Below are 19640 nucleotides of genomic sequence, written 5' to 3' on the forward strand. Positions count from 1 at the left end.
GTAGAGATGGGGTTTTGCCATGTTGCCCAGGCTGGTCTTGAACTTCTGGACTGAAGCAGTCAGCCAGCTTCGGCCTCCCAAAGTGCTGGGATTGCAGGCATGAGCCACCGCACCCTGCCTGTTATCTCTTTTTCAACCCGTGTTCTATCTGCCAAGAATATTCAGGATTATTATAGGTTCCACTCTCCCCAGTTCAAAGGTTAAGACTTTGAGTCAGTAAATATTTGTTGAATCATATCCACTGATTGATTTTTCTGCGTCAGGCCCTGTTGGAAGTATGTCAGTAAAAGGAACCAGCTTTCAGCCAAAAAAGGGTCACATCCTTTTTATTATTTTATTTTAAAGACTGGTTCTCGGCTGGGCGCAGTGGCTCACGCCTGTCATCCCAGCACTTTGGGAGGTCGAGGCGGGTGGATCACGAGGTCAGGTGATCGAGACCATCCTGGCTAACATGGTGAAAGCCTGTCTCTGCTAAAAAATACAAAAAAAATTAGCCTGGTGTGGTGGCAGGTACCTTAGTCCCACCTACTTGGGAGGCTGAGGCAGGAGAATGGTGTGAACCCAGGAGGCGGAGCTTGCAGTGAGCCGAGATCACGCCACTGCACTCCAGCCTGGGCGACAGAGCGAGACTCTGTCTCAAAAAATAAAAAATAAAATAAAGACTGGTTCTCACTCTGTTGCCCACCCTGGGCAAGAGTGAGACCCTGATCACTTGAGTCCAGAAGTTTGAGACTAGCCTGGGCAACATGGCAAAACCCCATCTCTATAAAATATAACAATTAGCCAAGTGTAGTAGCACAAATCAGGGGGTTGTGATGGGAGGATCACCTGACCCCAGGGAGGTCGAGACTTCAGTGAACCATGATTGTGTCACTGCACTCCAGCCTGGGTGACAGAGTAATTATAGCTCACAATAGCCTCGAACTCCTGGGCTTAAAGGATTCTCCTGCCTCAGCCTCCTGAGTAGCTGGGACTCCTGGCATGTGCTACCATGCCCAGCTAATTTTTTTTTTTTTTTAATTTTTTGTAGAGACTGGGTCTCATTGTGTTGCCCAGGCTTGTCTTAAACTCCTGTCCTCAAGCGATCCTCCTACCTTGGCCTCACAAAGAAAGCATCACAGCCTTTTGTTCACCGACCTCACTCTCAGTGTCTCTGAGATAACTATCAAATGCCACCCTTTGGGAATGTAGAGGGTACACTCCCCCTTTAGGAAGGGGAAATGGTATTGAAAGCCGGACTACGGCTTGCTGGGTTGATGGTCCTCATCAGTCTCCCTACCCACTCCTCCTCTCTCCCAGTTACCGAATTACCATCGGCAATAAGACATGTGTGTTTGAGAAGGAGAATGATCCTACGGTCCTGAGATCCCCCTCGGCTGGGAAGCTGACACAGTACACAGTGGAGGACGGGGGCCACGTTGAGGCTGGGAGCAGCTACGCTGAGATGGAGGTGACTGCAGAGCCGGCCGTGGGGAATCCTGAACCCTCAAACCCTCACTCCTCTGGCTTTGTCCCATGTCTGAACAAAGAGGCCTACTTCTCCCCTTGGCCCCTGTGTGCAAATTCCTAAGGGAGTCAGTCTGTGGGTTTCAGCCAAATCCCCTGAAGTATTCAAAGAAAAAAACTTCAAAAAATGCACACCTCCCCAGGAATGAGTAAGAAGGTTAATGACACAGAAACTGGATACAGAGAATATGGGAACTGTCTGTACTATTTACAAAACTGTTCTGTAAACTGTTCTGTAAATCAGTTTCCTTGATTTTTTTTTTTTTGAGACAGTCTCAGTGTCACCCAGGCTGGAGTGTGGTGGCGTGATCTCGGCTCACTGCAAACTCTGCCTCCTAGGCTCAAGTGATCCCCCCACCTCAGCCTCCCAAGTAGTTGGGATTGCAGGCATGCACCACCCCGCCTGACTTAATTTTTTGTATTTTTGTTAGAGACAGGGTTTCGTCATGTTGCCCAAGCTGTTCTCAAACACCTGAGCTCAGATGATCCACCTGCTTTGGCCTCCGAAATAATGACAATTATTATCAATCATTGATTAAATATTAAATATTGGCCGGGCGCGGTGGCTCACGCTTGTAATCCCAGCACTTTGGGAGGCCGAGGTGGGCGGATCACGAGGTCAGGAGATCGAGACCACAGTGAAACCCCGTCTCTACTAAAAATACAAAAAATTAGCCGGGCGTGGTGGCGGGCGCCTGTAGTTCCAGCTACTTAGGAGGCTGAGGCAGGAGAATGGCCTGAACCCAGGAGGCGGAGCTTGCAGTGAGCCGAGATGGCGCTACTGCACTCCAGCCTGGGCTACAGAGGGAGACTCTGTCTCAAAAAAAAAAAAAAAATATATATATATATATATATATATATAAAATATTGACCCCAGCAGTGATCGAAAGGTGTTCAGCCAATACTTGCAAAGCTGTAACCATGTGGCAGGTGCTGTTCTAAGCATTTTACTGATCTTTATTTTTTAACCTTCCCAGCAACTGTATGAGATGGGCACAAATGTGGTCCCCATTTTATAAAAAAGCTGGGCCCAGGCAGGCTAAGAAACTCGCTGGAGGTCACACAAAGCCAAGATGCAAATCTGGAAAATAACAATAATAGCAATGAAAATACAGCAATAATAGTAGCTACTGCGTATTGACCTGCTGCATGGCAGGATCTGCATCTCATTTAATCCTCATAAGAGCCCTAAGAGGTGAAACTGTCATTATTCCTCATTTTACACTTGGGGAAACTGAGGCTCAAGGAGGGAAGCCACTTCTGAAGATCACAGAGGTATTGTGGGGGGCGGGACCTGGGATTCTAGTCCAGGCCTGGCTGACTTGGGTGCCCAAGCTGTGAACTGCCAAGCAAGAGAGACAGCGTAGTCCTGGCTCTGCAGCCGACACCATGGTGACAAAGCTCATGCCATCCACATATCCAGACACTCAGAGAGGCACATTGAAAGGGCTGATGAGCAGATTCTTCATTTCACAGAGTGTTCCCTGAGGGTTGTCTAAGTGCCTTTAATAAAACAAACTGTTCACAAAATGTTTGACTTATGCAGTACATTTTAGGAACGTGTATATGAACACTCTATGTAACATGATTTAACAGTGTTTCTAAGAGAGAGAAGACCCCCCTTTGGAAATAAACATCAGTTTCCATATCTGTAAATGGGCATCACAAACACCTCCTTGGCTGGCTTTGCAGAGTGAATGGCACTTGCCTGGTGCATAGCAGGCTTCCAGTAAAGGTCACTTTTCCTTGTCCCTTCTGCCTGAACACTGCCCAGGGAGTCATTCCATTTAGATGACGAGTCCCTGCTCCGGCATCACTAGTTCTGGGTGGCTCTGGGTGTCAATCCTGACAGGCTCTGTACTATTTCTTCTTTTTACGAAATAGGTGATGAAGATGATCATGACTCTGAACGTGCAGGAAAGTGGCCGGGTGAAGTACATCAAGCGTCCAGGGGCCGTGCTGGAAGCAGGCTGCGTGGTGGCCAGGCTGGAGCTTGATGACCCTTCTAAGGTCCACCCGGTATGTGGTTCCACGGCCCAAGTGCTCTGGCTGGTGCAGGTGCACTTGCAGCCTCCGCTGGTTCAGTGAGACAGGTAGACTCAAGGCTGATAGCTCTTCTCCTGCTTCCACCTGCAGACGGAGCTCATCTCAGCAGCCACCGTGATGGTGCAGAAACACAAGGAAGCTGCACCCTGCTTTGCTCAGATCCCTCTCTGCGGCTCCCCATCCTGCTTAGAGTAAAACCCAGTTTCTGCCAGTGACCTACAAGACCCCAAATGAGCTGTTCCCTGCTTTCTTCTCTGCCTTCCTCCTCTGTCCCTCTCCCCATCACTTACTTGAATACACTGGATCCCTCCCTCCTGGGGGCTGTCCTCTCTGCCATGAAGGACCTACCCCAGACTTTTCAGGGATCACTCCCAACTCCTAGGAGCTTTGATTCCAATGTCTTCCCCTCAATGAGGGCATTCTTGATCACTGACCACCTTTTCTTTTTAATAGACTTAATTTTTAGTATAGTTTTAGATGTACAGAACAGTTATGTAAATAGTACAGAGTTCCCATATTGTCTGTAGCCAGTTTCCCTGTCATTCATTTAATTATTATTCAATTAATTGTCGGTCTTCTTCTTCTTCTTCTTTTTTTTTTTTTTTTTTTTGAGACAGAGTCTTGCTCTGTTGCCCAGGCTGGAGTGCAGTGGCATGATCTTGGCTCACTGCAACCTCTGCCTCCCTGGTTCAAGTGATTCTCCTGCCTCAGCCTCCTGAGTAGCTGGGGATTATAGGCATGTACCACCACACTGGCTAATTTTTTTATTTTTAGTAGAGACAGGGTTTCGCCATGTTGGCCAGGCTGGTCTTAAACTCCTGACCTCAGGTGGTCCACCCTTCTCAGCCTCCCAAAGTGCTGGGATTACAGGTGTGAACCACTGCACCTGGCCTCAATTAATTACTATTATTATCAATTTACTATTATTAATTTAACTATTATTGCACGAGCATGGTCCATTTGGCATGTTTAATGAACCAATATCGATATATTAGGTATTATTATTTAAGAATAATAATTAACTGTTTTAAATTTAACTATTATTGCAATAGTATGGTCCATTTGTCACATTTAATGAACCAATATTGGTACATTATTGTTCACTCAGATTTCCTTAGTTCATTTTTTAAAAATTATGGTTAAATACACATAACATGAAATTTACTGTCTTAGCCATTTTTAAATGTTCTCTTCAGCAGTATTAAATACATTCACATGGTTGCACAACCATCACCATCATCCATCTCCAGCACTTGCAAAACTAAAACTTGACACTCATTAAATAGTAACTCCCTCCTCCCTCCTCCCTCCAGCCCCTGGAAACCACTATTCTGCTTACTCTCTATCAATTCAACTCCTCTAGGTGCCTCATATAGGTGGAATCTATATAGTATCTGACCTTTTGTGACTACATTTAGTATAATGTTTCCAAGTTTCATCCATCTTATAGCATGTGGCAGAATGTCCCTGTTTTTTAAGGCTGCATAATATTCCCTTGTAGGGGTATATCACATTTTGTTTATTGACTCATCCACTGATAGACATTAGGATTGTTTCTACCTTTTGGCTACTGTGAATAAGGCAGCTATGGACATGAGTGTACGATTTTCTTAGTTTTTACCTAATGTTCAGGATCCCATCCAGGTTAGCGCATTGCATGTAGTTGTCATGTCTCTTTCAACCGTCCTTTAAAAAATTGTGCTCACCTCTACCCATGTGTGAACACACACCACACCTCACAGAGACGACCTCACTGATTGTCTTCTTGGTTTATTATTTGGCCTCCAGGAGACTGGAAACACCAGGAGAACAGGGCTTTTTGGCTTTCTTGCTCACTGCTGGGTCCCCAGTGCCAAAAACAGGAGCTGGTACGTCAGAGGTGCTCTGTAAATATTGGTTGTTGGATGAACGTATAGCAGTGCAGGTGCCGGGGCCGTCACCCTCTCCTCAGGACCACTAGGGGGTGCACCAGAGTGTCTGTCATGTGACCCTGAGCTCAGGCTCTTGGGGGGACCTCCAATTTAGATTCCTGTTAATTTTTCAGCGTTTGTCAAGCCCTGTCATTACCTATGAGTCCCTGAGGTCAAGGACTACTTTCGATGTTCCTGTTGTGATCCTGGGGCTTAGCACAGTGCTCGGGGCATAATGGGTGCTGAGAAATAATAAGTCTTGATGAATGAATGAATGTTTACACCCTCCTAAGCAAGACTCTAAAATAATTAGTACATCTGTCCAGCAAAAAAATTATTTACAAATATCACATTGTCTCTTTTCTCCAGAGTATTCTATTGATTGTATTTGTTTTCTTTTTTAAAAAAATTATAATTATAGGTACATAATAGGTGTATATATTTATGGGGTACATGTGACCTTTTGATATAGGCATACAGTCTAATAATAGGTGTATATGTTTATGGGGTACATGTGACCTTTGATATAGGCATATACTGTCTAATAATCAAATCAGGGTGATTGGGGTATCTATCACCTCAAGCATTTATCATTTCTTTGCGCTAGGAACATTCCAATTCTACTCTTTTGGTTATTTTAAAATATACATTCAATTTTAATTGACTATAGAGTCACCCTGTTGTGCTATCAATACGAGATCTTTTTTTTTTTTTTGTGAGATGCAGTTTCGCTCTGTCACCCAGGTTGGAGTGCAGTGGCATGATCTTGGCTCACTGTAACCTCCACCTCCAGGGTTCAAGCGATTCTCGTGCCTCAGCCTCCCGAGTAGCTGGGACTTCAGGCACCTGCCACCATGCCCAGCTAATTTTTGTATTTTTAGTAGAGACGGGGTTTCACCATGTTGGTCAGGCTGATCTCGAACTCCTGACCTCAGGTCATCCGCCTGCCTCGCCCTCCTGAAGTGCTGGAATTACAGGTGTGAGCCACCACGCCCAGCCTCAATACTAGATCTTATTCATTCTATTGAACTGTATTTTTGTACCCATTAACCATCCCCACTCCCACCAGCCCCATTACCCTTCCCAGACCCTGGCAACCATCATTCTACGTTCTATTTCCATGAGTTCATTTGTTTTAATTTTCTACACTCACATGTGAGTGAGAACATGCTAAATTTGTCTTTCTGTGCCCAGATTATTTCACATACTAATCTGATATCCTCCAGTTCCATCCATGTTGCTGCAAATGACTGTTGTTACAATTCTTTTCATTAGCCTCTCTCTTTTTTTTTTTTTTTTTTTTTGAGACAGAGTCTCACTCTGTCACCCAGGCTGGAGTGCAGTGGCATGATCTCGGCTCACTGCAACCTCCACTTCCTGGGTTCAAGCAATTCTCCTGCCTCAGACTCCCGGGTAGTCTGAGTACAAACAAGCACAAACAAGTAGCTGGGACTACAGGTTTGTGCCACCATGCCTGACTAATTGTTGTATTTTTAGTAGTGATGGAGTTTCACTAGGTTGGCCAGGCTGATCTTGAACTCCTGGCCCCAAGCAATCCGCCCACCTTGGCCTCCCAAAGTGCTGGGATTACAAAGGTGAGCCACTGCGCCTGGCATCATTAGTCTCTTTAGGGAGTTCCCAAAGCTAGGAATAGACTGGGCCTTTTTGGATCAGTGGGCAGGTCCAGGTACCTGCACTGTGATTCCTTTCAGCACACATTTCCTGTGCTGGGTTAATAAGGTAGGGCCTGGCCACCCATTCCCTGAGCCTCACGTAAATGCTTGTGAGACAGACTGGGAGATCAAGTAATTTTACTTGGTGAGTGTAGTTAGAACACTGCCCTTGGCCCTGGGCTGTGGGGGCCCAGATGGAGAAGCCATGATCAGACTGTGGAGGAAAACAGAATTTCACTCAATTTCCCAGGCTGGAGTGCAATGGCACAACCTTGGCTCACTGCAACCTCCGCCTCCCAGGTTCAATTGATTCTCCTGCCTCAGCCTCTGGAGTAGCTCAGATTACAGGCACGCGCCACTGTGACTGGCAAAATTTTTTGTGTATTTTTAGTAGAGATGGGATTTCGCCATGTTGGCCAGGCTGGTCTCGAACTCAAAAGGAATGGTTTGGAAAACCCACATAGGGGTGTGAGTTTGGCCATTTTAACTTTCCAGTACATTGTCTTCGATTTTTTCCTCAGGCCTCATCCTCACTTGATATGGAAGCCAGCGGATCTGCCCCACCTCCTGTTCTGCCCCGTCCCATTTGGGATTCCCAGAGTTTTCCTGACCTGTCATTCTTGTGGTGTCTCATCAGGCTGAACCGTTCACAGGAGAACTCCCTGCCCAGCAGACACTGCCCATCCTTGGAGAGAAACTGCACCAGGTCTTCCACAGCGTCCTGGAAAACCTCACCAACGTCATGAGTGGCTTTTGTCTGCCGGAGCCCATTTTTAGCATAAAGGTAAAGTCACCTATGAGCGCAGGCGTGTAGATCCATGTGGAGAGTCAGGTCTACCCCATGACAGCAGAGGTCATTAGTAAGAAATGAGAAAATGGTCGGTCTTCTGTTGTTTTTATTTTATTTATTTTGTTTTTTGAGACAAAGTCTCACTCTGTCGCCCAGGCTCACTGCAGCCTTAACCTCCTGGGCTCAAGAGATCCTCCCACCTCAGCCTCCCGAGTAGCTGGGACTATAGGTACACCCCACCACGCCCGGCTAATTTTTTGTATTTTTGTAGAGATGGAGTTTTACCGTGTTCCCCAAGCTGGTCTGAGACTCCCGGGCTCAAGTGATCCACCTGCCTGGGCCTCCCAAAGTGCTGGGATTACAGGCCTGAGCCACTGCACCCAGCCCCTCTGTTGTGTTTATGAAGGACCTGTCCTCAGGGAATTCCTCAATTCGATTGCAAACATTGGCCTGACGTTTTCTCCTTGATCGTAAACTGGGCTTGTAGCAGTTCAGCTGAAAACTGAGAATACTCCAGTAGGACGTTAAGGAAGGAGTCAGTGGGGGTCACCCCCCTTAAGGAGATGACGGACAAGGCCCTTTGTTTGAAACACACCTCTGTTCGCCGTTCACCCTTGCTGGGTCTCATCTATTCACTCAGTAAAGAAACAAGAAGTTCTCTGATTTGCAGACCTCCTTGAAAGACCCGTGATGCTCATAACAGTGACTAGTGATGATGAAAATCATGGCGATGATGATAATAATTGCCAATGCTTAGCAAGTATGTACCATGTGTCACCCTTTTTTTTTTTTTTTGAGATGGAGCCTTGCTGTGTCACCCACACTGGAGTATGGTAGCACAATCTTGTCTCACTGCAACCTCTGCCTCCCAGGTTAAAGTGATTCTCCTGCCTCAGCCTCCTGAGTAGCTGGGATTACAGGCACGTGCCACCTATACCCAGCTAATTTTTGTATTTTTTTTTGGTAGAGATGGGTTTTTACCATGTTGACCAGGCTGGTCTTGAACTCCTGACCTCAGGTGATTCACCCACCTCGGCCTCCCAAAGTGCTGGAATTACAGGCATGAGCCACCATGCCCACTGTGTCACCTTCTAACTACTTAAAAGTTCAGTTATTTCATCCTCCCAGCAACCGATAAGGTAGGAACTCTTATTTCCTTTTACAGTTGAGGCAACTGAAGCACACAGGGACTAAGAGACTTGCCGTGCTTCATACATGAGGAGGCAAAGATGAGATCTGAACCATGGCCATCAGGATTCTGACTCTGTGCTCTTCACCCCATGTTATGCTGCCTGATGATTATTGACATCATTGCAACTTTTTTTTTTTTTTTTTGAGATAGGGTCTTGCTTTGTCTCCCAAGCTGGAGTGAAACAGTGCTCACTACAACCTCGACCCCCTGGGCTCAAGCAATCGTTCCACTTCAGCCTCCCAAGTAGCTGGGGTTACAGGCACCTGCCACCATGCCCAGCTAATTTTTTGTAGAGATGGGGTCTCACCATGTTGCCCAGGCTGGTCTCGAACTCCTGGGCTCAAGTGATCCTCCTGCCTTGGCCTCCCAAAGTGTTGGGATTGCAGACATGAGCCACTGCACTCCACAATAATTGCAACCTTTATTAGTTGGGGTGCTTCGCAGTTTATGTATCAGTTCACTTTGAAACCTCACAACCACACTGGGGCGTTGGCCCCATTGTCATCGTCATCCAAAGACCATCAGCATTGGCTACTGAGACACCCTGGAAACAGCATAGGGCAGCAGTTCAGTCTCAGGAGCTGAACAGCCTGGGTTTGCCTCCTAGTTTTGCTTCTTACTAGCTAAGTGACTTTGGTTAACTTAACTAATCTCTCTGTGTTTCAGTTGCCTCAACTGCAAAATGGACAAAATCATTAGACCTCCTTTGTAGGGTTGCTTTTAGGGATCAAATGAGAACATGTAAAGAAAGGTCCTAGAACACTGTACTAAGCTAGTATACAAGAAACATCAACTCATCACGTGACCTTATGTTTGATCCCCCAATGCTGGCTTTCTGATGCACAGAGAGGGGGAGTCAGGGTCCTCCTATGTGGGAAAACTGAGTATTCCGTGTGGTCAGGGGCCGTTCCACTCTGGACTGCCCCAGAGGCTGCTGGGTCTGGATCTTCAGCCACTTGAGTGCATGGGGTCAGGATGGGTTGAGCTGTGTTGGGTGCCCTGTTGTGGGGGGTGGTGCCCATGCCCATGCAGGGCTGGGGGCTGATGCTGTGGTCCCCGCTTCAGTTGAAGGAGTGGGTGCAGAAGCTCATGATGACCCTCCGGCATCCGTCACTGCCGCTGCTGGAGCTGCAGGAGATCATGACCAGCGTGGCAGGCCGCATCCCGGCCCCCGTGGAGAAGTCAGTCCGCAGGGTGATGGCCCAGTATGCCAGCAACATCACCTCGGTGCTGTGCCAGTTCCCCAGCCAGCAGGTACGTGCTCCCCCACCAAGCCCCACCCCACCAGGATGGTCACACTGGGCCGGCTCCCAGTCTGGCTCCATATCTGGCCTCTGATCAAGTTGAACTCCTTGAGACCCACTTATAGCCTAACATATCAGGCTGAGGGTTTCCTTTCAAGCCTCATCTGCAGAATCCCATCATTTACTCAAAGCAACAGTTGTTTGAATGAACATCAACATTCCTTAGGTCTTATTGCGTAAAACTCAAGATTCCGATGGAGTTGATGCAGATGGAGTGAGCATTTCCCAAAAAAATAAACTGGCTGACATCATTAGAGGAAACTGCAAGTTTTTTTATTTTTGTTTTTTCACTGGTTTGCAGCTTTGATTTTCCGTCCCTGGATTTCGTAGGTGATCATCTGGGAGCTCCATGTGTGTGTATGTGTGTGTATATATATATACACACACCCCCATATATATATATATATATATAGTATTTTAAGAACTGTACTGAGGTCGGGTGCAGTGGCTCACTCCTATAATCCCAGCACTTTGGGAGGCCGAGGTAGGTGGATCATTTGAGGTCAGGAGTTTGAGACCAGCCTGGCCAACATGGTGAAACCCCATCTCTACTAAAAATACAAAAATTAGCCAGGCATGGTAGCACGCACCTGCAGTCCCAACTACTCAGGAGGCTGAGGCAGGAGAATTGCTTGAACCCAGGAGGCAGAGGTTGCAGTGAGCCGAGATTGCACCACTGCGCTCCAAAAAAAAGAATGTACTGAGATGTCTCATCTTAATCTAGTTGCATTTGTGAACACGTTAAAAAAAAGAATGGAAGCCATTCCAGGGTAGTATGAAATATCTCTGTTATTTACACACTGGCCTTGCGTTGCTCATTTTGTTGTGGTTGTTGGTTTTGTGGGGCATTTGAAAGGCATTTGCACTGGGAAGAGCCCCTCTGCCTATTGGCCTTCCTGCCCTCTGGTGAGAGGGTTCCTCACCATCGTCATCCACCCGCCCACACATTGGTGATTTGGGAAACCAGAGGACAGTGTCGTTCAGGCCATTCTCAGAGGTTAGCAGTTCTAAGGGCTGGAATATTGTCCAGCCAAAGAAAGAAAGAATACTGATTCATGCTTCCACGTGGATGAAGCATGAATTGTGCTAAGAGAAATAAGCCAGGCACAAAAGACCACATATTATGTGATATTATGTGATTCCTTTTTTTTTTTTTTTTTTTGAGACCTCCCGAGTAGTTGGGATTACAGGCGTACACCACCATTCCCAGCTAATTTTTTGTTTTTTTAGTGGAGATGTGGTTTCACCATGTTGCCCAGGCTGGTCTTGAACTCCTGACCTCAGGTGATCTTCCTGCCTCGGCCTCCCAAAATGCTGGGATTACAGGCATGAGCCACGGTGCCCAGCCCTGTGTGATTCCATTTTTTATGAAATGTCCAGAATAGGCACATTCATGAAGAAGGAAGTAGATTAGTGACCACCAGGGGCTGCAGTGCAGGGAAAATGGAGAGTGAGCACTAATGACTACGAGGTTTCTTTTTAGAGTGACGAACATGCTTTAACATTAGATGGTGGTGGTAGTTGCACGACTTTATGAATACACTACCAACCACTGAATGTACACTTTAAAGGGAGATGGTGGAATATGATGGTATGTAAGGTATATCTGAACTAAAAAATAACAAAAACCAAACTCTAGAGGATCCTAACTGAAAAAGTACACACTTGGAACTTTCAGGAATTTGTCATTGATCCAGGTTTTTTTTTCTTTAAAAATATTTTTGATGCCAAAGGCAATATACCAATAACATTACGTCTAATGATAAAGACAGGACCCTTCCCCACCGGCACCCTGGTTTTTGCTAGAGTGGGACATTCCCATCTCCTCATTCCCCATCCCGTTCATATGTGCAGACCGGTAGAAGTCGAATGTGTGCACTTCTCCATGTGATTGCTGGCATTTTGAGCGCTTGAATTCCTCACCGTTGAAGGGATGAACAGGGGTGTTGCAGGGTAGCTGGAAGGCTTTGGGCCTGGAATTTTCAATCTTCAAATGAGCCTTGGATGGGACCTCCCTGGGAGGCTGTGGTGGGTCCTGTAGGTCAGCAGTTCCCAACCTTTTTAGTACCAGAGACCGGTTTTGTGGAAGACAGTTCTTCCACAGACCGGGGACGGGGGTGGTTTCGGGATGATTCAAGCATGGACCGGGGAGGGGGATGGTTTCGGGATGATTCAAGTGCGTTACATTTATGGTGCACTTTATTTCTATTATGATTACATTGTAATATATAATGAAATAATTATACAACTCACCATAATGTAGAATCTGTGAGAGCCCCAGGCCTGTTTTCCTGGACCTAGACGGTCCCATCTGGGGGTAATGAGAGATAGCAACAGATCATCAGGCCTCAGATTCTCATAAGGAGCATGCAACCTAGATCCCTCGCAGGCGTGGTTCACAGCAGGGTTTGCGCGCCTGTGAGAATCTAACGTTCCCGCTGATCTGACAGGAGGTGGAGCTCAGATGGTAATATGAGCAATCGGGGGCTGTAAATACAGACGAAGCTTCGCTCCTTCTTCCACTGCTTACCTCCCGCTGTTCAGCCAGTTCCTAACAGGCCACAGACCGGTGCTGGTTTGGGTACTGGTTTGGGGACCCCTGCTTTAGGGGACTGCTGTGTGGCATGTGGATCATCAGCAGTCAGATCTGTCTTGTCTTCCCATCCAGATAGCCACCATCCTGGACTGCCACGCGGCCACCCTGCAGCGGAAGGCTGACCGAGAGGTCTTCTTCCTCAACACCCAGAGCATCGTGCAGTTGGTCCAGAGGTAAATCCTAGGTCTCCCCATGGGATGTGGTTGTCACCTGATCATCGCATGCATTGCACCAGGGTGGTGCTCTGGGGCTGTCTTCCGGGCAGGCTTGCACTGCGAGAAAGTGCGTTATGGTCCTGCGGTGCCATTACTAACAGCAGAACCCTGGGTAAGGCACTTTACTTCTGTGAAGCTGTTTGCCGGCTGGCAAAATGGAAATAAAAACACTTTTCAAGACAAGTTGTTTGGATTATAAAGGAATGAATTTTTTTTTTTTTTTTTGAGACAGAGGCTCCTTCCCACAGAGGAGAGCAGTGGTATGATCTCAGCTCGCTGCAACCTCTGCCTCCCAGGTTCAAGCGATTCTCCTGCTTCAGCCTCCCGAGTAGCTGGGATTACGGGCAATTTTTGTACTTTTTGTAGAGACGGGGTTTCACCATATTGGCCACGCTGGTCTCGAACTCCTGACCTCAAGTGATCCATTCGCCTCGACCTCCCAAAGTGCTGGGATTACAGGCGTGAGCCACCATGTCTGGCCTATAAATGTATTAAGTTTTGTGAAGTGCTGACAAATAGTAAATACTTGATAGTTACGTTAGATTGAGACAATGTGGCGAAATAGCTTTATGTGTGATAAAAGACTGCACAAATTGTTATCATTGTGGCTTTTGGGACAATTGCAAAGAAAAGTGGATGAATAATTTGAATTTGTCTCAAGTAGTTTTTTATTGTACAGGGGTTTTCTGCTGCAGGACTATTCTGATGACAAAAGGATTTTTTTTTTCTTTTTTTTTTTTTTTGAGATGATGTCTCAGTCTGTCGCCCAGGCTGGAGTGTAGTGGCACGATCTTGGCTCACTGCAAGCTCCGCCTCCTGGGTTCATGCCATTCTTCTGCTGCCTCAGCCTCCTGAGTAGCTGGAACTACAGGCGCCTGCCATCATGCCCGGCTAATTTCTTTTTTGTATTTTTAGCAGAGACCGTGTTTCACCGTGTTAGCTAGAATGGTCTCAATCTCCTGACCTTGTGATCCGTCTGCCTCGGCCTCCCAAAGTGCTGGGATTACGGCGTGAGCCACCACGCCTGGCCGACAAAAGGATTTTCTGCCACTTATCACGAAAAATCCACCTAGCAAGAAAGCTTTCCTTATGAAGACAATCAGGGCCAGGTGCTGCGGCTCATGCCTGTAATCCCAGCATTTTGGGAGGCCAAGGCAAGAGGACCACTTGAGGCCAGGAGTTGGAGACCAGCCTTGGTGATGTAGCAGGACCCTGTCTGTCCAAAAAAAAGAGAAAAAAAAAGAGTCAGGCATGGTGGTGTGTACCTATAGGCCTAGCTACTTAGGAGGCTGAGGTGAGAGGACTGCTTGATCCCAGGAGTTTGAGGTTGTAGTGAGCTGTGATCATGCCATTGCACTCCAGCCTGGGGGACAGAGCAAGACCTTGTCTTTTACGAAAAAGAAAAAGAGGAATCAAAGCATTATTGGATTTAAACCAATAAATTCCAGGCATGTTTCCCATGTGCCAGAAACTCCCAGGTACAAAGAATGTAAGATTGTAGAAAACCGGCCTTCTTTTCAAGGAGCTCCCCAGCTGTCAGGGAGAGATTTTAGTGTGGATTCCCCACAAACTGCAAGTTTCACAGCCAGGGGCTAGGAAGGGAGTCCTCTTAAAACACATCGACTGCTAACCTTAAGCCCATCCTTTAAGCTTCAGAGAAACATCTAGGAAAAATGAATCATTAATAAATTAACTGAATTTTCTGGCAAATTTTCTGTGCTGAACGTAAGTATTAAAACTCTGTCCTGTGTTGTATAAGTATGTGTTTTAAAATCACATTCGGATCAGAGAGTCTTTTAGCATCTTGATCTGTTTTGTTGTTATTTGGTGATGCTGCAGTTAAGCTAGTTTCTACTTCCCCACAACTCAGTGTCACATCTCCTGAGAAACTTGACCCCTGCGTTCAGATTTTTGGAGGAACATCCAGGTTAAAACTTTGTTTTAAAAGAGAAGCGGCTAGGTGCGATGGCTCACACCTATAATCCCAGCACTTTGGGAGGCCACGGCAGGTGGATTGCTTGAGCTCAGAAGTTCGAGACCAGCCTGGGCAATATGGTGAAATCCGTCTACAAAATATACAAAAATTAGCCGGGCATGGTGGTGGGCACCTGTGGTCCCAGCTACTGCAGAGGCTGAGGTGGGAAGATTGCTTGAGCCCGGGAGGCAGAGATGACAGTGAGCTGTGATTGCACCACTGCACTCCAGCCTGCGTGACAGAGCAAGAACCTGTCTCAAAACAAGAAAAAAAAAAGAGAGAAGCAAAATTTACATGGAGATCTTTTGGTAAATGTTTTTCCAGTTTGTCTTTTTAAAATGGTCTCTATACATTGGGTAAGTGATTGAAAAATTTTGTTTTAATGGTTAAAGCTTGCTAAACTTGGCTACCCTGTTCAGTATCCGAAATCTATTAAGGGGTTTGTGTGTTTGTTTGTTTGTTTTTGTTTTTGTTTTCTCTGTGGCCAGAAAGGCGCCCTCCCAAGTATTAGGCTTGGGATCTACTCCGGTTTTGCCTCCAGTTTGATGTGGGACCTTGGGCAGGGCAGTGTTCTTTCTGGCCTGCAGATGAACCAACTCCATATCCTTTGAAGGCCTCAGGATTAGAGGCTGCCTCTAGATACTTTAAAAAAAATTATTTTAAAATTAACTAGTTAATTAATTAATTTTTTAAAATTTATTTTGAGACAAGCTATCGCCCAGGCTGGAGTGCAGTGGTGCGATCGTAGCTCACAACAGCCTTGACCTCTTGGCCTCAAGTGATCCTCTCGCCTCAGCCTCCTATGTAGCCGGGACCACAGTCATGCGCTACCACTCCCGGCTGATTTTTTTGATTTTTTTATAAAGACAAGGTCTCACCTTGTTGCCTAGGCTGCTCTTGAACTTCTGGGCTCAAATGATCCTCCTGCCTTAGCCTCCCAAAGTGCTGGGATTATGGGCGTGAGCCACCATGACTGGCCTTAATTTTTTGTTTTGTTTTGTAGAAATTGGGTCTTGGCAATATTGCCCAGGCTTGAACTCCTGGGCTCCAGTGATCCTTCCATCTCCATGTCCTTTCTAAAATCCTTTCTCTCTCTCTTTTTTTTTTTTTTTTTTTGAGACGGAGTCTTGCTCTGTCACCCAGGTTGGAGTGCAATGGTGCGATCTCAGCTACTGCAACCTCCTCCTTCCAGATTCAAGTGATTCTCCTGCCTCAGCCTCCCGAGCAGCTGGAACTACAGGCGTCTGCCACCACGCCCAGCTAGTTTTTGTATTGTTAGTAGAGACAGGGTTTCACCATGTTGGCCAGGATGGTCTCGATCTCCTGACCTCGTGATCTGCCTGCCTTGGCCTCCCAAAGTGCTGGGATTACAGGTGTGAGCCACCCCGCCCAGCCAATCCTTTCTCTTTTTAAAAATCATAAAAAGAAAATATTAAATATTCAGGTACTCAAGGAAGGGGTGTGAGCATTAAGAGCAGCCTTCCCTTCTCCCCAGATACCGCAGCGGGATCCGCGGCTATATGAAAACAGTGGTGTTGGATCTCCTGAGAAGATACTTGCATGTCGAGCACCATTTTCAGCAAGGCAAGAGATGCTGATGCCAACACCAGTGGGATGGTGGGGGGCTGAGGAGCCTGAACTTTACCTCTGCGTGGTGTTTTGTCTCCCCCTAGCCCATTACGACAAGTGTGTGATAAACCTCAGGGAGCAGTTCAAGCCAGACATGTCCCAGGTGCTGGACTGCATCTTCTCCCACGCACAGGTGGCCAAGAAGAACCAGCTGGTGATCATGCTGATCGTAAGCAGGAAGAAGGCCTGTTACCCAACCGGGGGTGGGTCAGGAGTCCGCAAACGTTTTCTAACAAGGAGCAGAAAGTGGCCGGACGCGGTGGCTCATGCCTCTAATCCCAGCACTTTGGGAGGCTGAAGCGGGCAGATCACTTGAGATCAGGAGTTCGAGATCAGCCTGGCCAATGTGGTGAAACCTCGTCTCTACTAAAAATACAAAAATTAGCTGGGCATGGTGGCGCGTACCTGTAATCCCAGCTACTTGGGGGGCTGAGGCAGAAGAATCGCTTGAACCCAGGAGGCAGAGGTTGCAGTGAGCCAAGATCGTGGCACTGCACTCCAGCCTGGGCAACAGGGCAAGATACTGTCTCAAAAAATAAAGAAAAGAAAAGGAAAGAAAAGAAAAAGTAAGCCAGAAAGTAAATATTTTAGACTTTGCAGGTTGCCGTGGTCTCTGTCTTGACCACTCAACACTGCCTTTGTACAAAGTAAGCGAATGGGCATGGCTGTGTTCCCATAAAACTTTGTTGGGAGCCTGAGGTGGGAGGATCACTTGAACCTAGGAGTTCAAGTCCAGCCTAGGCAATATTCTAAGACTCCATTTCTTAGGAAAAAAAAAAACTAAAGCTGGGCACTGTGGCTCACTTCTGTAATCCCAGCACTTTGAGAGGCTGAGACAGGAGGATCACTTGAGGCCAGGAGTTTGAGACCAGCCTGGGCAATACAGGGAGACCTCATCTATACAAAAAGTACAAAAATTAGCCAGGTGTGGTGATATGCACCTGTCATCCCAGCTACTCAGGGTGCTGAGGCAGGAGGATCACTTGAGCCTGGGATGTTAAGCCTGCAGTAAGCTGTGATCACAGCACTGCACTCCAGCCTGGGTGGCAGAATGAGATCCTATCTCAAAAAAACAACAACCAAAAAAACCCAACTTTGTATACAAAAACAGGCAACGGGTGGGATTTGTTGGCCCCTGGGGAGATCATGACTAATGCAAAGCACCTACTTTGTGCCAGGTACTCTTGAAGTGCTTTCCAAATACACAGTTGCTCATTTAATTCTCACAGCAGTCCTAGAAAGTGGGTACTGCTGTCACAGCTCTTTGGCAGAGCACAGAGAAATTAAGCCACTTACTCAAGGGCATCCAGCTCCTAAATGTAGAGCCAGGATTTGAACCACTAGTCTGACTCGAGAGTCATGAACTATTAGCCGTGGGATATTGGATTTTGAGTCCTGTGTGTGAAGAAGAAGAGGTATGGAGTCTCTGTTCTTGTTTCTCTTTTCACTTGATAATAGCAGTCTTTTGTTTTTTGTCTATTTTTTCTTTTGAAACAGGGTCTCGCTCTGTTGCCCAGGCTGGAGTGCAGTGGCACCATCATGGCTCACTGTAGCCTCTATCCCCTGGCCTTAAGCCATCCTCCCACGTTAGCCTCCCAGGTAGCTGGGATTGCAGACTCACACTACCACACCCAGCTAGTTTGTTTGTTTGTGTATTGGTTTGTTTTGTAGAGATGAGGTCTCACCATGTTGCCCAGGCTGATCTTGAACTCCTGGGCTCAAACAATCTTCCTGCTTTGGCCTCCCAAAGTGCTGGGATAACAGGCATGAGCCACTGTGCCTGGCCAATAATAGCAGTCTTTTATGACTAAAAATATTATTCTTTGATATGTCCCTGGCAACTGACTTGGAAAATGTAGGATCAGCAAAGTAAAAGAGACTTGGACTTGGCTTATGGTAGAAAGGGGTTTGGCAATTTTTTTTTTTTTTTTGAGACGGAGTCTTGCTCTGTCGCCCAGGCTGGAGTACAATGGCACAATCTTGGCTCACTGCAACCTCCGCCTCCCGGGTTCTATCTATCTGTCTTCTATCTATCTTTTTTGTTTGTTTGTTTGTTTGTTTTTTGAGACAGAGTCTCACTCTGTCGCCCAGGCTGGAGTGCAGTGGTGCGATCTCTGTTCGCTGCACCCTCCGCCTCCAGGGTTCAAGTGATTCTCCTGTCTCAGCCTCTGGAGTAGCTGGGATTACAGGCATGCGCCACCATGCCCAGCTGATTTTTGTATTTTTAGTAGAGACATGGTTTTGCCATGTTACCCAGGCTGGTCTTGAATTCCTGACCTCAGGGGATCCACAAGCCTTGGCCTCCCAAAGTGCTGGGATTATAGGCATGAGCCACCACAATGGGCCTGGCAAATTTGTGTGTGTGTGTGTGTGTGTGTGTGTGTGTGTGTGTGTGTGTGTGTGTGTGTGTGTGAAGGGCCCCGGATAGTAAAGATTTTAGGCTTGAGGACGTCCATCCCCTGTAGCCACTACTCAGCTCTGTGAGCTCTGCCACTGTAGCCTGAAAACAACTACAGACAATAGATACATGAATGAGGATGGCTATGTTCCAATAAAACTTTATTTACAAAAACAGTCAGTGGGCAGAGTTTGGCCATGATCTTAAAGGACAGTTAGTACCCTATCCCCTATCCAAATTGCATTAATAAATATTGGGGTTTTTGGTAAAGAACCATTTAAAAATCTCACACAGCAGCTTTCAATCCTGGTTGTACATTAGAATCACCTAGGGGGTGGGGAGACTTTTAAAAAATACAATTGCCCATGCCCCACCCTTGGTCAATTTAATCAGAGTTTCTAGGGGT

The 19640-nt window shown here is 46.7% G+C and overlaps 1 protein-coding gene across 3 annotated transcripts in view; it reads left to right on the top strand.

The window, feature by feature from the left end:
• The window catches only part of ACACB (acetyl-CoA carboxylase beta), a 162990-nt gene that overhangs the window by 92441 nt on the left and 50909 nt on the right, over window positions 1–19640 (top strand). For all 3 annotated transcript variants that reach the window (XM_050749626.1, XM_050749628.1, XM_050749627.1), the window contains 7 exons: window positions 1300–1450; window positions 3391–3525; window positions 7773–7919; window positions 10183–10371; window positions 13090–13190; window positions 16703–16791; window positions 16881–17005. In XM_050749626.1, coding sequence (XP_050605583.1) covers window positions 1300–1450; window positions 3391–3525; window positions 7773–7919; window positions 10183–10371; window positions 13090–13190; window positions 16703–16791; window positions 16881–17005 — 937 coding nt within the window. The remainder of the gene's footprint in view (window positions 1–1299; window positions 1451–3390; window positions 3526–7772; window positions 7920–10182; window positions 10372–13089; window positions 13191–16702; window positions 16792–16880; window positions 17006–19640) is intronic.

This window comes from Macaca thibetana, chromosome 11 (genome assembly GCF_024542745.1).
Source record: "Macaca thibetana thibetana isolate TM-01 chromosome 11, ASM2454274v1, whole genome shotgun sequence".
NCBI lineage: Eukaryota > Metazoa > Chordata > Mammalia > Primates > Cercopithecidae > Macaca > Macaca thibetana.